Source organism: Metopolophium dirhodum, chromosome 1 (assembly GCF_019925205.1).
Source record: "Metopolophium dirhodum isolate CAU chromosome 1, ASM1992520v1, whole genome shotgun sequence".
Taxonomy (NCBI): domain Eukaryota; kingdom Metazoa; phylum Arthropoda; class Insecta; order Hemiptera; family Aphididae; genus Metopolophium; species Metopolophium dirhodum.
In genome coordinates, this window is record NC_083560.1 from 38,615,608 (window position 1) to 38,634,978 (window position 19,371).

The following is a 19,371-nucleotide window of genomic DNA, read 5'->3' on the forward strand; positions in this document are numbered from 1 at the left end:
TATTCACTCGATTTCTCATGTAACAATTTTCTTATTTTATTGTAATTAAAAAACAAATTACTGTAGATACTTGAAAATTTCACTGAATGTTTATATTAGCATATTCTATACACCATAAAATTTTGAAAATATTTTGACTCTTTTTGAGCGGTTTACGGACATTGTGAGTTTTCAAATTTTTTAGTTTTTTTTTTCTTTAAATATCAATAAAAATCTATTTGTTGGGTAAAAAAGCGTGAGTATTTAATATAAGGCTCCTGATATATCGTTCTAATAGCAGTTGAAAAATATTAAAAATACATGGGCACAATTTTTTTTTATAAGCATTTAAAGTTCAAATTTTGACAACATTTATCAAATTTATAATTTATTAATTATTTTGTAGTTAAAAATGTATAAAATGTTTAACTTTTATGGCTAAGGATTGAAAATTTAAAACAAGGCTCCACGTAAATAGGTTATATATAAATTACTTTATTCACAATAATATCATCAAATATACTTGGTAATATCATAGGCTTACTGACCGTTTTCGCTCAGAATCGTTTTTCTTATACAATGATATTATATCATTGAATTCAAATTTAACACCATCCATTACAGTGACCCACTTGTAACCTACTGTACAGCAGAGCGACATCCACTTATCCACCTTTTTTTTTAAACATGTTAATTATAAACAAGATAAATAATTTATCTTATTTCACAAATAAAATTTAAATTAAATTAACTTCCAGAACTTGGTTTAAAAAATTGTATATTTATAAAAAAACATATTAGGTACTTACAAAAAAAAAGAAGTAAATACATAAAAATATAAAATAAAACTAACTATTCAAAATGATAATTTCATTATTTGAAAATTGAGTTGATTTACGGTGACTCTACCTATACGAAGTATTGTTTATACTGGAATTGAAAAGTAAAGTTGATTGGAAATCTACATTAACTTCTTATGAGCGCTCAAAGTAGGTAAAAATCGTGAAATTTTGCAAATTGATTTGTAATTGAAAATTCATAAACATTTTTTAATATTCACACCTAAGGTTTAAATTGTAATACATGGTTACTTATATAATATGTTGTACCTGCTCATATAATTATTAAAAAATTGAGTCTGATTCCACCAATATTTATTTATGAGCATCTGAAGGTAAATGTCGACAAATATGAGTAAAGAAACATGAGTACCTACATGAATATGCTCGCGTAAAATTACGATATGTCATCAAACGGTTTTAGTTATCTTGTTGTAATTTAAAAATACTCACGGGACTTGAAATGTTAACGTATATTATTTTATCTTACTATAGGTATCTACTCAATGATATTTTAAAAATATATTTAGATTAATTTTAAGCTATATTGTATTATTGTTTATTATAATTTATAAGTATAGGTACCAAATATAGCTTAAGAGGACGCTATACCCGCATGCGTTGTCTCCGTCTTACAAATGTACAACATAGTAAAAAACTGTTTTGCGCGTGATAGAACCACTCTCTCGGTATTTATAGTAGAATTACCAAAATTCCACAACGCATAGGGAACAACTTTATCTGTGTCGTAACGTTTTTATTATTTGGATAACATAAATAAAATTAAAGTTATCAGTTTCAGAACAATAGGAATTTTTTTGTTTTTTTCATTTAATTATTAAAAATTATTGGTTAGTAATAAAAATAATATAAAAAAAAATTAAAACGCTACGACACAGATAATGTTGTTCCCTATGCATTGTGGAATTTTGGTAATTCTACTATCAATATCGAGGGAGTGGTTCTATCTCGCGCAAAACAGTTTTTGCTATGTTGTACATTTGTAAGACGGAGACAACGCAGCGGGTATAGAGTCATCTTAATAAGTAATAACTAATAATTAATAGTAAAATAACTTATTTTATAATAATTAAGCAATACCTACCTAATATAAATATTATAATAGGTAAGTATACCTACCTATATAATATATGATAAAATATGCTTAGTAATATATATATAGTCTGATGGTCTATCTCATATTGTTTTTCGTGTGCAATGATTGTAGGTACCTACCTAATCAAATTGAACAAATCCATATTATACATTTATCATAATAGTATTACAGTAATACAGTGACCTACGCAATCAATATTTAATGGTCATTATTGATTACAACATAAAATTTAGTAACCTATAAACACAAATAATCCGAATATCCGATAATAGTTTAACAAATTATTACTAAATTATAAATGTATAAAAGGATCTGTGTAATGAGTGTATATTATACATGAAATATAATTATGAAGATGAGGTATTAATATTTAAAATTAAAATACAAGTATTGAAAATAATATTCTCAAAGTAATCGAACACGTATTATAATAACGTACACTCAGAAAAAAGTATACCATTTTTCAGAAAAATTGGTATACTTTTAATTTAAAAAGAATTAAATTTGGTTTTTTTTTATTCATCGGATTTTAGTACGGTTAGGTTAGGTTAGGATTTTGTAATTTTTGATAATATTAATCCACCGTAGGTGGAATTAAGTAAAAATGACAAACAAAGTATAAGTTTGATACTCAAGAGTTAAATCATAAGCTTACGTATCTACAAACAGCACGGGGTCCGCGATCTACCACAGGTCAATTGCTTACCTGATAATATATACCTACTGCTGCGAAATAGAATTTTTATTTTGGGTAACGGAAAAGTTAAGATAAATCTAGAACATCATACACCGAATATTAAATAACGCATTGAACAAAGTTTGAGTCATATACAGTTTGTATATTTGACGGGTAACGAAGTGCACGGGATCAGTTAGTAAAATATAAATTATAATAACACTAGTATTTATAAGTTTATAACCAATGATTGTACCTATTATAAAATAAACGTTTTAAATCAGTTTTTTTTATTATTTTATATAAATTAATATATTATACAATTATAATAAAATAGTAAAAATAAAAGTATAATTAGGGTTCGGAAGTAATAGGAGCTAAAAATGAAAAAGTATACAAATATGCATGTAATTATGTACGAAAAATATTGTAAAATATGCAAGAAAATTTAATAAATATTTATAAAAATTCCAAATTCCAAATCAAACTATTGTCGTTAAATTAATAGTCATCTATAAACCAAGAGCATATTATAGAATAATATGCAACTCCAATAACTCCCGAACTATAATCATCATATTATAATGTATTATAATATAATATTATGTTTTACTATCATTATGCGTACAATTTATAGCATGAATAATTATAGGTTACAAATTGATTAAAAAATATATATATATTATATTCTTAAAATTTCTAATAATGAAATAGTTAATGAAGTAAGTAAACATACTTATAAAACATCAATTATTTTATTTTATTTTTGATATGTAGCTAACCCATTTAGCTTACCATTGTAGACTGCTATAAATTTGTTTATCAAAAATGTATATATCATGAGGAAGTAGAAAACCAAATGCACCATCTTTATATTCCACCTGATATATACACTAACATTAATTTAAAGTTATTCAAGTTAAATGTAATATGATAAATTATACTTACTGAATATATGTGCTTATAATTTAAACCCAGGAATAAACCTTTGTCGCCAGATTTTAAATGTATTATTTTGTCAATGGGTGGAAAATTATTTGCATAGTTCTAAAAAAATAATTACAATAAAAAAAAATTATATTTATTTATGAATATTAGAGTATATTAATTATGTTGTAAGGAGTATATTATTTACATCAAGTGTTATAATTTTCTTAACTGAAGTTAATAAAAAAAGGCAAACATTAAAAAGACAGACATAAAATGCATTTTAAAAGAAATAAGCTCCAAAGAATCAGGTTGATTAATTTGGTATTAGAATATTAGCATTTTAATATTTTTTCTTTTAATTCAATCTTTACCATAAAATACAAAATCAATTTAATAACATATTTGTTAGTACAACTAGTGATTTCTGTTATTTATATCAATGGTACTTTTGTTATGATTCTGGAATATTTCCAAATAATTGAATAACATAAGAAACATATAAGCAATATCAGTAATTAAATAAATTAAAAAAATTAAAATGTATATTATGTCTAAAAAAAAATTATGTTATTCAGTTAGTTTCAGGTTTAAGTTAATAGATTGAATGATTATTTAGAGAATTTAAAAAATAAAATGTTGTGTCATCAAAATACAACATATGATTTTGCATACATCTACACGCTTTTTAGAACAAGAACTCACCAGGCGGCCACAGGCAAAACCGATTTTGCTACGTAAATCTGGTGTGTTCTTATTCTAAAAAAAAGTATAAGTTGGATTTTGATGGCACAACATTTTATTTTTTAGGTATCTGTAAATTTTGGATATAATATAAGAGGCTACTACCTAAAGATAATAATATACAAAAAGTAAAACAAACAAGACTACCTTAATATCTTTTAGTTTAATATTGTCTGATATTGTACCATCACTGAATTTCACAATACCTAAAGGAGTTTTATCAATTTTTACTATTCGACATACAGAGATCCTTTTATGTTGCAAGTGTCTTGCCCATACTTTTTGATTTATGTGAACTATCTTGTTCTAAAAATACAAACATCCACCATAAAATAACTAACATATTAAGCAATATGAAGAATAACTTACTTTATCTGGAATATATGAATGATTATTGCAATGGATTAAAGTAATATGGTTCCTCTTTTGGTGAATTTGATAAGCATATCCAGCAAATATTCCACAAGAAATATGGAACTGTGCACAGCAACTGCTTCCGGAGCAACGAAAACAATTACCAGATGTTAAATTGCATATTACACACTGTAAAATATTTAATGCATTTAAAATGTTGCAAATTTTAGGTATAAAAAATACAACTTAAGAATGAACCCATAATATACCTTTTGGTTAGTTAAAAAGTATGTGGAAAAAGTGTTGGTAGTTAATGGACTACTGCCGTGTACAAAAAGATGACATTCAACATGTGACCATTCATTGATTTTAAATTCTTTTAGAGCACCACCTTTCAATGGACAGTATACACAAGCCTATAGGTACATACATTTGAATACACATTAATATTTTATTATAAACTATTTTTGAAAAATTAAATATATTTTATGTATACAGATTAATCTATGAAACTATAACAAAACAAAAATAAATAAATTCTTGAGTCAAACGAGTATTCATTTGACTTGAAAATTATTATTTAAGTTGAGACTTTTGCAACCATAGATTATTTATTAATTTATAATACACTTACTACAAGCCTAGGATTTTTCATGCATCGATCACACAACCAATGACTACTTGTGTCTATAGTTATGCCATAACACACTTCATGAACGGTCAAAAAACATTTTTCACATCTTATGAGTTTTTCCTTTAAAATCTCATCACTGCCAGAAAGTGCTTGTAAAAATAATACTATGGTGGGCTTATTCAAGGTGGGTAACACGAAAGATTTTGCCATGATTTGCCAATCCAAGTTGAAAGTTAACTATTCAAACATTAAAAATATATTATGATTTTTAAATATTGTTTTTACAAAATAAATTATATTCTTAAAACGTATATTGGTGTGAGCAACAATCATATTTTGATAATAATGCTGAATCTACATTTTTATAAGTAGGTACAAGTGATTTATTGGAAACATATGTATTTTCTATTACCTTTTTATGATTTAACATCATACATATTGAACAATGTGGGCCATCCATACTTCTATAAATGTTATACAGTCGCTCAACCTCAAATGAGCAGTTAACCATATCACTTATATTATTTTGTATACCTGTGAATAAAAATTTCTATTTAAATAGATACTTATATTCTATTCAACATAACAAGTAACCTTGGCGGCCAACTTATGCACAAACGTGTGGTTTTTAATCACAGCAGGCGTACAGATGTTTGACTCGTAGGAGTGACAAACAAGTGTTGACCTGACCGTTACCCAAAACTAAACTTTTCGTCTCCAAGGTTAGGTTTTATGTTGAATAGAGTATGGTAAAAACATAAAATTAAATTATTTAAATAAAATTAAAATAATGCTATCATAGTATTAGTATTCATATTTTAACCAATATTACTAGTATCATACATAATATTATATTGTACAGTAGAACTTATTACAATGCTTTATACAACATCAGATACTACAATTCTCAGTCATGTATATGGTTGGTTTTATGTCTCACGTGCAGTATGTTTTTGTCATCCGGATATAACAAAGTTTGGATAAAACAATCTGATTCAATGAGTCCCGTTAACATCGTTATAAGCATATTCTACTATATTTTTAAATGTTGATATTAACTTACACATTAAAAAATTTAAATTTAATATTTGATGATTGTTTCAATATAAGTAGAAAAGAAATTAACTGATACTTACCATCAATTTCATGTTTTTCTTCCTTACTCTGCATAGGTCCAAGAGTTGGTTGAAAAAAATTCCGTGTTGATTCCAAATCTATTTTTTTTTTAGTTTGAGTCATAAATATTGATGTCATATTAGATGGTTGATTTTTTAAAATCATGTGGGTTTTCGAAATAGTGACAGATGAACTACGTGATTTTTCCAATTTACTTGGTGGTAATGATTTAGTCACAACCACATTTAAATGTGTGTTATCATTAACACTGTCACATTTTTTAGATAATAAATGATCATTGTTTAAGGTTTTGTCAAAAACTGTTGAATCTTTAATACTCTTATTAATACATTTATTCATCCGAGACTCTTCTGTAATTCTATTAATATTCATAGAATTGAGACTCTCGACACTTATAGGTGATATAGTCATTACTTTTTCAATACTATGATCGTTCTCTTTGAAGCTAATTATTGTCGAACCTGTACGGTTAATAGTTTGATCAGAAGCAACAACATTTTTCTCAGTTGATTTAGAATTTTTCTTATTCTTAAATTCGGGATTCTTTATTGTTTCTAGTCTTGTATACTTAATTTGCTTGCCACTTCTTTTATCTGAACCATTACAATAACCAGGACCACTTGTAAATGTTATTTCTTCCAAGACTGAATGATTTTTATTCAAAAGTCTAGATTTTCCATTATTATATGATACTTCTGTGACATCTAAAAATAACAATTTAATTAAAAATAATCATTGAAGCAACAGCGCATAGGCGGTCCCAGGATTTTACATCAGGTGCAGCATAGATGGCTAATTTCTAAATGTTAGGGGTATCAGGAATGTGTACGAAGTTAGATTAACTGAGTATCAATGAACCATAATTTACTTTTGACTATTATAATTATTATATAATTATTGAAACTAGTAAACTAGTAATTTCTTTTTCTCCGAACTTCGTTTTTTTTCATATGATAATTATAGATGTGAAAGTGACTATATAAATACCACTGTTAGCCTAGGGTCTTCCTCCCCTTAATCCTGGTTTGATCATCAGTACTATGAGCTAAAAACTATCCAGTGTTGGGTAAATTACTTTCGATAAGAAACTCAATTATGTTACCCATTACAATAAATATTTTTACCTTAATTACATTCGCGTTACCCGACATAATTTTTATCACATTATATGTTACTTTTTCATTCAAAAATTAATGCGTAACGAATAGTTACTTTTTTAAAATTTAACGTTAAATTCAGTCCATAAAGAATATAATAAGTAGTAGGTATACTATTAGTTATTATATATAAATTGTATAGTAGTATATGTAAGCCATTGATTATGTAGGTACACTATATTGATAATAAATTAATGTAATACGCATGAATAAAATGCTTAGAATTCCTGCATCTTTCATAATAATATTCATCATTATTACCTAAAACTTTTAAAATAGTAAATACATTTTATAGATTTTTAATTTTTCTCGAATATCCTAACCCTTAGTTTATGTCATGCACTCTACATTCATAACTTATTTTATTAACATGGAAAATAACATGTTACTCCATAGAAATAACTTTTGAAAGAAATTTCGTTACAATTGCATTAATTAAAATAAAATATAACTCCTACTACAATAATTTCGTTACAGTAATTTGTAATTTTCGTTATGTTACTACCTAACACTGCAACTAACAACTAAGTTTATGATCAGAACAATAGATTGTGAAAAAACAAAGATATATAAATTATAAAATATCCAACTTATGAGTTATGAATAATTATATGATTTCAACCAATAAAATAAAGCGGTGGTTGAAATGTTAAGTGCAGCACAGGCTGCAGAGGCTGCACCTGTAGGACTGCCTATGGCAACAAGAGCAATTTATATGTTACCTACCTATTTCATCAGCTTTTAGCAATATATTTTCCATTACTTCTTTCTGTTTGTCATTAAGCGGCTCATCTTCATATTCTTTTTTATCTAACTTTTGTACACTTGGTACATCTATAGCTTTATTTGCATATGTTGTATATTTAGGCAAATCAGAATCTGATGGAAGTGTTTCATGACAACGTTTTCTACCAGCTTTAATATTATGTTTTGGAATACTTGTATTGCTGTAGCATAAAAAAACCAAATTTAAAAACTTTTATTTGGATAATGAAAACTAACTTACTTCTTGTTGCATAATATGTTAGATTTACTAGTTAAAGGAGCTTCTAGAGTAGCAGAAGTATCTTTTGGATGAGGACCAATGTTATTTTTTTCAAGCCATAATTCATATTTTTCGGGTTGTATACGTTTAACAAATGTATCCATACAAATTTTCACTTCTTTACGGCAATCACATTGTGAAGCTCTTTTCCCATACTCGACCCAACGTGGTGATGCAAAATTAGTGCATTCCACCATATTGAATCCATGGTCAAACCCCAAATGATATCCTAAGGGGAATGTTATGATAAATTCACCTCGCTTTTGTGTGATCTATAACAAACAATAATATTAATCATAAAAAAATCAAAATTACCTACTAATAATCAAGCTTAAAATAACTAATTAATTATTTACTTTATTAAATGGTATAGAATTTTGTTTCAAAATATCAGGAGATATTACAGTCGTTTTATGTTTGAGAAAAGCAGGGCAGTTTGAAGCTTCAGTTGGAAAAAAGTCAGTAGCCAAACTTTCAAAGTGGTGACCATGTTCTGGAGGTATGGTATACCTTAAGTGAAATAAAATATATAATATATGATTATAATGTATAATAATAAAATGTAAGAATAATCTTACCATGTCTTTGGATATCCTTCATGTATATAGTATATACTATACAAGTTCATGTCTTCAGTCTGCCAAGCAAATGAGGATTTCCACATACCAAAATACAAATAAGCTGTATTGACACCTTCAGTTCTAACACCATAATCTTCAATTACATAATCTAATATTGTATCCAATGTGTTAATATTCCAAACCTTCATTTAATTTAAAACAATATTTACTTAATTTACATATACAGTTGAGATAAAATAAATTATAGTTTTTACATTTATAAATCTAATACTTACACCAACATCTTTATCCATAATAGATCCAGATACATCTGCACCATACAATGGGGGTTTATAAATAATATTTTTCCAAAATTTTCTTTCAAGATCATCATAATTAAAGTAGTCAGGTGTCTTAAATTCATCAGATTCTGCTAATATTTTATAATCGGATACTGTCATAGGTTTGTTTTGTACATAAAGTTGTTGATAAAGTCCTTGATTACCTTGTGCAACCTAAATCAAAATAATAATTAGTGGACTTGTTTTATTAAAAACTAAGTACATTAACGTAGTACTTGACTGATTGGAGCTGGAATTTTCAAACTCATAATATCATCTTCATAATAACTCATTCTTCTTGCTCTCCATTCAGGTGGTGGGATAACCTACAAGATTATTATTACATATTTAGAAGAAAAATAAGGTAGAATTGTAACAATAAAATCTGAAATTGATATAAAAATGTAACAATTTTATAATATAATACTTTTGCCAATCCAGCCCTGTGAGCACCATGTTTCTCCATCCGCTCAATATAGCTACTAAAATTTTTAAATTCTGTCAAAGTTGGTCTGAAAACCATGATTTCATATGTATCTTTATCAGAATACATCTTCTCTAAAATTATAAATAAATTATTATTAATATCAGCATGTTTTAAGTACAACTAAATTTGAATTTATTAATCATATTATAAAAACTAAATTTTCAATCCAAAATATTATAATGATTGAAATGAATATATTGTAGTGTTTTGAATATCTGATGGTAAATACTAATAGTAATAATGATACTAATAAAACATCATATTTTATTTCATTTTTTTAAAAAAAACTCTTAAAAAATAATTTCTTAATTATATAGTTACATGACTATATTTACTATCAATTGGTGAAAACCAGCAAATTTAGTGTGGCATCTTTTTAAATCAGTAGAAGTTTGAAAAAAATTAGTATTTAAGGGCCAGGTATCAGTTTTCTACAATTCTATAAAAATTGAAAATTAAATTTTATATTTTAGTTGCGACCTTAATTAAATACTCGAAAAAAATTACATCACGGGAATAGTTCTCAAGCCTTGTGGAATTGTTGGATTTTGATAACAATTCTTTTATCTGAAATAAGAAAACTTCCTACATGCCGCATCAATCTCCAATTTTTAATTTTATTTCAAATAATGGAACAATATAATTCATAAAAAACGCTTAAAATAGTATTAATTTTGAAGACGTATTCTAAAGTATATGGTTAAAAATATTGAAAAACGGAGTTTCATGCGGTCTGCAGAATATAACCCTGTATTAGTTTTAAAAAAAAATATCAAATTTGGTTGATTTTAAAGAACTGGATCATTATTCTCGTAGAGCATATTTTTCTGTACAAAATTACATTAGAACAGGGCGCCTTAACAGTTATTCTATGATAGCTTTCATTAAGATTACTTTACTTTATATTAACCAGCTGATCCTGCGTAATTCATTGACTGTGAAAATGACAACACTCAATAAAATTATGATTGTTCAACTCATTTTGGATGTAACTCACTACGTTGAATATCGGAAAAAGCGCAATTCAGCCACCTTAGTAGGCAATGTGCGAAAATTTGATTTGATGCAAGCTTGTGCCTGATCTGCTCGATTAACCAATGGCAACCAATAAATAGTAAATACTAATTATTTCTCCTATAACCCATAATAACCATTTATAAACAGAAATTACCATTGTAAATCTCAAAATCCCTGTTTGAGCACCGCCCCGGGTTGGACCTACCGGGTCTAATTGAGAATCTAAATCATCCCGGGAAACACTCAAACGCACCCAAAAAATTTCATCAAAATCGGTCCAGCCGCTCAAGAATACATAAAGGACAGACAGACGGATGGACATTCATTCATTTTTATATAATATATAGACAAGTATTCAATTTCCATTTGTATTTTTATTAAGTAAAGCTATAAACAAATATCCCAGTATCAGATTTAAAAAAAAAATCTAACACATTCGAAAACTTACTGATTTGCCGGAGATATAGGTATCAATATAGAGATTTACAATTTAAGCGCCATAAATCAACTGTATTCAATTTTCTTTCAATCCATCACACGGACTCACTCATCAGTCAAACGCAATACCTGATAGTAGTGTCGTTTGGTGGATTGATTAAAATCGAACGATTAGGTAACTATAGATCTATCGCGGTTTCAACGAAAACTTAAACCATCTACCAACGGACTGGCAACGAACCAACAACGAACTCGGAAGACCGTTGTCTTTACCACTTGTGATAATTTTGTGTCCAACGTCAAACTTCCAAGTTTCCAACAGAATACGACGAGACGATTAGGGTACCAACATACCATAATACGTATCACGACAAAAGAGTTAGGTACCTATGTCAGCAACTTGTTGATGCACATCGTCTTCGCCGACCACTCCACGCCCTGTCTATAAGCAGCACAGGTTCACCATTGTTTGGTAATTTAATAGCCAATGAAATGAGGCGAACTAAGACTAGTTTGAGCAGGGTGGGAGGCGCTATCCTTACTACGTCTCGTATTGATGCTGATATAGGTACCTATTTATTTTGCCATGAACGTTACTGGCCACTGGCATAGAATATTATAGAAGCGACACTCTCGGGCGGTCAATGTTAATGAGTCTAGAATTTTTCATGGCCTTAAAATTGTTCGTAACTTCTTGTCTTACCGCCAAGGTTACTACATCATCCTTGTTGATAATTATTGTGCGACAAGAGTATTATAAAATATAAATTATAATATTACGTTAATTTTTTTTGTTTTTTATTTTTCAATTTAGTACGATATGAATATGGATGGATGGACGAATCACGGATAGTATATTTTTTTAAAATATTTATTCAATAATAATGTAAGTAGTTTTTTTTCATATACAGTCGACTCCGCTTTATTGGGACATATCGGTTGCATGTTATTTTTTCCCAATAATCTGAAATGAATAAAAAAACATATACATTTATAGAAAAACTGATTTTTATGTTTTTATTATTACAAATACATATGTATTACAATAACACAATTATAGAAATTATTTAATTATACAAAAAGAAAAACATAGTGTGTATTATAACCTAAATATTTACAAAAATTATTAATATATTTTATTAATTCGTGCTTTTCGCTATCGTCACGCATGTTTCTAAGACATGGAAAAAATAATATAAAACGTATAATGTAGATTATTATTAAAGCGTACCTACAACATTTAAGCGTTTATTCCAAGTCTGGGGAACATTTAACACAATTATTGTATGCATAGTGTTATCAAGCTAACATGCATGTTAATTTATTCATGATAAAAATTGTAATTTTGTTGTAATAGGTAGTTATTACTGAGTACTTACTTAATCCTCTCGAATAACTATATTTTTTTACGTTTTTCGACGCTGTTAGCATCTCGCTCGGTAGCACGCTTCGGCGTGTGATGGCCTTGTTTAAGATTTCATGGCGTATAATATATTTTGAGGTTCGAGTGGCTATATTGTAATGTTGCTATAATCTGTGACGTGTCGTGTCATGAATGTCGGTCAGTCGCAGAACTTCTAGGTAGATTAGACTGAACTCACTTCCAATACTGAAACATCATCGATTATAAGACTGACGGAAAAGCAATTTGTACAAGTATGTATAGTTAATAGTTTTTTCATATACACACGGCATGGTCAATAGCTCTCCGCACTCTCTCAGACAAATAAAATCGAAAACATACCTCGATGACGCGTGATGATGTTTATTATTTAGGATTTAAGTGGCTGTGGATATGAACTAAAATTAAACTATATAGGTACCTACATGTTAAATAAAACAAATAAATCAATAGTAAATAGTTGTGATTTATTGTCTCGTCGCTTGTGTTGAAACTAGGTACAACGTATTTTGTAATAACTAATCACTACTCATAAAAAGTATGTCGGTACCTAATTAGTGTACAATGGTGGAAATAACCCCAAAAATAAATAATCAATAAATGTAGGACAACGTTTATACGCTCAACATATTTTATAATATTGTCTTGTTTTATACTTACTAAATAAAAGTAAAATTTTTTTAATATTAGATAAAAATGCACATTTATTACCGAGACAAATTTATAAGTGTTTGGGATCCTATAATATTATGTCTTATAATATAATATTAAAATAGGTAAATAGTAATACAAGTACCTACATACCTTGTTTTCACTAATATAATTATGAAGGTTTAATATTCTATAACTATATGTATAATATTCAAGTTGTGGCAAGTTAACTATTTTTTTTTAACTCATTAAGTTAAGTTAAAATAGAAAAATGTAAGTTAAATGTTAAGATTTACCTTTATTTTTTTCTTTCACCTCTAAAAGTTACATGTTAATTAAAAAATAAAAGTACCTACATAACAAAAATTAGTTAAAAATTAGTTAGGTACTTTTTTTTCATATAAACTTAGAAAATTGTACCTACCTTTTTTAAAAGCTAACATTTAACACAGTAATTTGAAAAATGTCTTATAATTTTAAATTAAATATTTATATTAAAATTAATAACTGTAGGTACTTAAATACTTTTATCAATTTTAAAATCCAACAGAGTAGTTAAATTATTTGTATGTATTTGTTGAACGTAAAGATCCTCTGTACTAAAATATATTAAAATAATAAAATGCATTATTAGAATATACTTAATTGGTTATACAGCTGACAGCTTAATAATAATCAATATAAAAACAAGATTGTGTAAAATAATTTTGGATGTTACACAGTCAAACAGACTATATGTTTATAACTTAATGTCTGTTATTATAATCTATACAAAGTACATACAGTCTTTGCAAGAGAATTTCAAACTTTTGATTATTACAGGGCGAAAGTATCCGATGGTTTATTTAAAAATATAATTTTACGCATAGAACGCTTATCAATTTTTAGGCCGGCGGGATGGATCTGTAACGGGCCACTGGAAAAATAACATATAAATGATACACAACGTGCCATTTACAGCGTATCACTTTCAATTCCAAATAGTTTTTTTTTTTTAAGAATTTCAACTGTAATTCAACCTTAATTATGTAACATTCTAAGTTGATTTAAAATAAGCACTGAAGTTAACTATCTAAATAAACTATCTTAGGTATTTATGAAGTTATTTTGAACTACCTATATATTTATCAACATTAATAATTATAGTATACCTATAACTTCTTAGTTATCATATTATGTTGATAATGGTTTAAAATTATTTTAATAATACCTATGTAGAGTTTATTGGGTTAATTAATTTATCAAGGTATCTACATTTAAATAACATTTTAATCCGCAGTTTTCAGCTGTTATTTAACCTAAATTATGTAACATATTAAGTTGATTTAATATTAGCATTGAAGTTAATAAACCTAGGCATCTAAAACATATTGCGATATTCTTCTGTACATCCAAATTTGTGATCTATTAATAAGAAATGTTAATATAAATTAAAATTTATATTTAAATAGTATCAAACTTAATTTTGCCTTAAATGTTTGAATCAGTAGTAGATTCAAGTACCTAGTAATTAATTTCAATCTAAATTTGAACTGGAATTTCTCAAAATTCTAAGGCATTTGACAATTTTCAATAATTCATCACTAATAAATTTTTACCCTAGAACACATGCTCATTGGTCTAAAAGACCAAGTTTTTAGAATTATGTTTGATTAAGAAGACATTGTGCCCGCATATGTTGTCTCCATCTTTCACATGTACGGGTTTTTTATATTAAATTTTAATTTTAAAGCAAGTTATAAGTATTTTAAATTTGTAAATTGTTTGTACATCTTAAATTAGTCATAACTCGCTTTAAAATTAAAATATATTAAAAAGTCGTTAAGATTGCCTAGATAATAATATAAAATTTAAATTTTATAACAGGTCAATTAAATTTACTCTAATTTTTAAGCTAAATGTGTTCTGTCTGGCATTTAATTTGTTATATTAAACACATGGGAGATAGGGACAACAAATGTCAGTGTTTGAAATGTCAACATTTTAATCCGCAGTTTTCAGGCCATACCACCTCAGTTCATGATTCTTATACAAGTTATAAATTATTTATACGTGGGCTACATATATTTATAATGAGGGCCACATGCGTGCGATGGGCTGCCGACCCTTGATGTAATATATGTACTATTTGTGGTATAGCAGGTAATAACTACTAATTATCAATTACCTATTTATAACCTCGTTTAAAACTTTTTAAATCAAAATTCATAATAATTAAAATACCTAATTAAATTTGAATTTTATTTTCAAATATCCTAGCCTTCTATATGATGTTATGTCAAAAATTTTATATTTATAAATTATTTTAGCCTCAAGTTCCCTGGTACATCATAAATGAATTTACACAAAGCCTTTAAAATAGAAATTAAACCACCTAACCATAGTCAATTATAACACTACCTACACTCCAGAATCCCACACCATTCTCTTACTTTATTCATATACATTACCTGACAACTCAACACTCTGAATCTAAAACAGGTGACCTACTAAACTAATTGATTTAATAGACCAATTCATCAACTGATTACTTCCCTCCTCACTTGTAATATTATTATTTATAATGTATATTTATATAAATTAATACTTAAAAAAAAGCAATGTAGGTAGTTGTATAGTTTAATTTTCCTCATATTTTCATGAATTGCATATTACACCTAGGCATCTAAGACATATTGCGATATTCTTCTGTGCATACAAATTTGTGCTCTATTATTAAGATATGACAATATAAATTAAATTTTATTATTAAATAGGTAGTATCAAACTTAATTTTGCTTTAAATGTTTTAAAGAAACACTGCGTCCGTGTATTCTTGTGAATATTTTAGGTATGTGCTATCTTGGGTTAATATTTAGATTTCAATTTTATATTTGTAACACAACCTTCTCATACTCAAGTAGGTATCTAATTGATATTGGTTTGTACTTAACTATGATATTTGATTTAGATAGTATTACATTGTCGGTAAATAACTATTATAGTATTATGAAGTAAAATTTTTAATGTATATTATATTTCTAATAATATTCTTAATATTCTATTAACTATAGTAAAATTAGTAATCATATATAACTTAGAAAATTAAATTTTTTTTCTAGATACGATGAGTGTCTGTTTTCTTTGTGATAGAAAATTGTACGGTGAACGTACACGGGTGTGTTCAAGCATTACACCACATAGCTATGTATCATACCCAGAAAAAATTGCTCAGCTTATTGGAGATGAAGTTGTGGTTATTGTCACTCCTGCGGATCACATGTGCAAGAATTGTACATCACTTTTGACTCATATGGACAAGTTGGAAAATGATCTGAAACTTGTTAAAAATGCAATGTTGTCATATATACAAAAGAAATATGGAATATTGCCTCCTGATCAGGTTTTTAAGGGTGTTGAGGTAAGGATAGAACTTCATTAGAAACAAGGTACATGTTATTAGGTTGTTGTATAAAAAAATAACTATTAACTTTTACTTAGATTGACAATGGATACTCAAAGGCAGAGAAACAAATAGAAAAAGATCAGCATACAGTACCTAGTGGTCTGACTACTGCTGCCGTAGTTACTCCAGTCCAAACTCCATTAAAATCGTTAAAAACACAACAGCAGCATCAGAAACATCAACAACAACTACCAGCAACACAACAAGAAAGCGCTAAAAAAACGAAAATATACAAATGTGGCTTTTGTACATTCCAATCGAAAGTGCTTGGTCATGTTCAGTATGTACATTATTTAATATTATTTTAAAGTTATTATTAATACTTTAATTTTAGATTCCACATGGGCACTCATACGAACAAAAAGGAGCCTGAAAAACCTATATTTAATCAAGCAATGGCTAAAGCATTAACTCCGGTAAGAATTAGAAAAAATATATGATCTTTTACTATATTAATAAATATTTTTGTAGTACATGTTTTAATTTAGTTAACACATTTATCAGTACTACGTTTTCACTTTTTCACTATTTTCAATTATCATATATGTTAATGCTGTTAACTACACTAAATTGGATTATGCATCATAACTACGTTACCGTGTTACAAAGGCAAATTTTCATTATAAATATCCAATTTTTTTCCATACGAACATTATTTAAAAACATATTATTAAAGTATTAATGTTTTTATTTATTGACTTTTAAGAGTATGTCAGCGTATTTTTTTTTTCTTCCAGACCAATCCACAATATAACAAATTTTACGTTCAAAATAATTATCATAATCAAATTAATTTCTAAAATTAGAGCAAAATGACCTCTTATAATATTTGAAGGTAAGATTCTTATCAAGTGCATTTCATAGGTTTTTTATTAAATTTTAATTTTAAAACTAGCTGTGAGTATTTTAAAAAAGTAAATTTAAGTACAACTTAAAATAATCATAACTTACTCTAAAATGTAAATAATAATAAAAACCCTAAATAATAATCTTACCTTCAAATTTTGTATGTGATAATTTCACTCTAATTTTAGTTATTAATATGATAATGATCATTATTGTTAACATAAAATTTGTTATGTTGCTTGTGGGTGAGGGTGAAAAAAAATGTGTTGATGTCCTCTTAATTGTAAAAGAATTTCTTTCAATATAAATTTTATGTAACTCATTTACTATTATTATAAATGCAGTTAATAATATGAGACACAATTTTGATTTGATCTCTTAATATATATAATTTTAATTATATGAAATATTTAATTTAGGTACCACAACAGAAGAAACAAATTTTTAGATGTCAAGTATGTTCTAAATCATTTGATAGTCGAAATAATTGCCTTGATCACATTTGGAAAGACCATAATCAGACCACTCCATCAACCTCAAATGGAGTAAATGAAAAATCAAATATTTTAACAAATATTTTTGACCTAATTATTTTGTTTTATTTTAGGAAACAGAAACAGAAGATTTTCGTCCGATTACAACCAATGTTATGAAACTGGAACCATCCAAGACTCAAGAAAATAATCAGCAAGCTGAAGCGCCTCTGGACGTAGACCCAGAACAGGATAACAATAAAGGCACTGTCGACACGGATATGATATTGAATGACAATATCCCCACTGAAGGATCTGCAAATGTTGAACAAGAAGAAGGAACAGAAAATGCAGGCAAAGGAGAAGAAACTGAAATCTCTCAAGAAGATAAGACTGTAACAGTAGTCAAATCGAAAAAAAAACCTGAGCATGCACAAAAAAACTCAGTTGAAAAAGATACAGCCTTGCCTGAACAGGAAGTAACTGACCGAGAAACACCAGACAGTGTTGAGATAGAAGTTGATGAAGACAATGCAAATGTGGAAAACAAAACGGAATATTTGAACATAGAATCAATGTTAGCGGCAATTCATAACGATAACCCTAATAACAGTGGGGATACACAAAACAAAGATTAAAATTTATACAACTTATTTAAAAGTAAGTTATCAATTTAATACTTATAAGTTCCAGTTTCATAATTTAAAAATAATTTTTCATTAAGTTTTTTTTTTAATAACTTTTAAGTAGCATCAATTAGGAGACCGTATTATTTATTAAAATATTAGAAATTAGACCACTATTTTTTTTTTTTATAAATTATTAAAAAAAGGAGTACATTTAAAAACGAGATTAAAAAAGTTTGATAGATTTTGGAATACAAAAAGCAATTCAATTTAATGACTTACTTAAATTATACAATGACTGATTGTAATATTTAAATCAAATAATGAAATAATGCAATAATGTTAAAATTAATTGCTAAGAGTAGTTAGTTTCTACTTATATAAAAGTAATTTATTGTTTGATATTCATGATCTTCTAATATATTTCAACCATGAATCTAAGTAATACAAATATTCAATTTCCAGTCAAAATCAAA

The 19,371-nt window shown here is 27.1% G+C and overlaps 2 protein-coding genes across 2 annotated transcripts; one reads left to right on the forward strand and one right to left on the reverse strand.

The window, feature by feature from the left end:
* Positions 1–3,402: 3,402 nt before the first annotated feature.
* LOC132938004 (lysine-specific demethylase 4A-like) lies at positions 3,403–10,063 on the reverse strand. The gene is made up of 15 exons (XM_061004660.1): positions 9,938–10,063; positions 9,747–9,836; positions 9,466–9,684; positions 9,188–9,372; positions 8,966–9,119; positions 8,571–8,881; positions 8,291–8,511; positions 6,407–7,111; positions 5,683–5,804; positions 5,271–5,507; positions 4,906–5,052; positions 4,652–4,825; positions 4,430–4,588; positions 3,560–3,658; positions 3,403–3,492 (listed from the first exon to the last, which is right to left on the reverse strand). Exons 1-15 carry the CDS (start codon positions 10,061–10,063, stop codon positions 3,403–3,405), a joined length of 3,039 nt encoding a protein of 1,012 aa, XP_060860643.1.
* A 2,782-nt stretch (positions 10,064–12,845) lies between these two features.
* LOC132937081 (uncharacterized) lies at positions 12,846–19,009 on the forward strand. The gene is made up of 6 exons (XM_061003909.1): positions 12,846–13,108; positions 16,607–16,905; positions 16,986–17,230; positions 17,285–17,366; positions 18,216–18,341; positions 18,404–19,009. Exons 2-6 carry the CDS (start codon positions 16,612–16,614, stop codon positions 18,905–18,907), a joined length of 1,251 nt encoding a protein of 416 aa, XP_060859892.1. The 5' UTR covers positions 12,846–13,108; positions 16,607–16,611; the 3' UTR covers positions 18,908–19,009.
* The last annotated feature ends 362 nt before the right edge of the window (positions 19,010–19,371 follow it).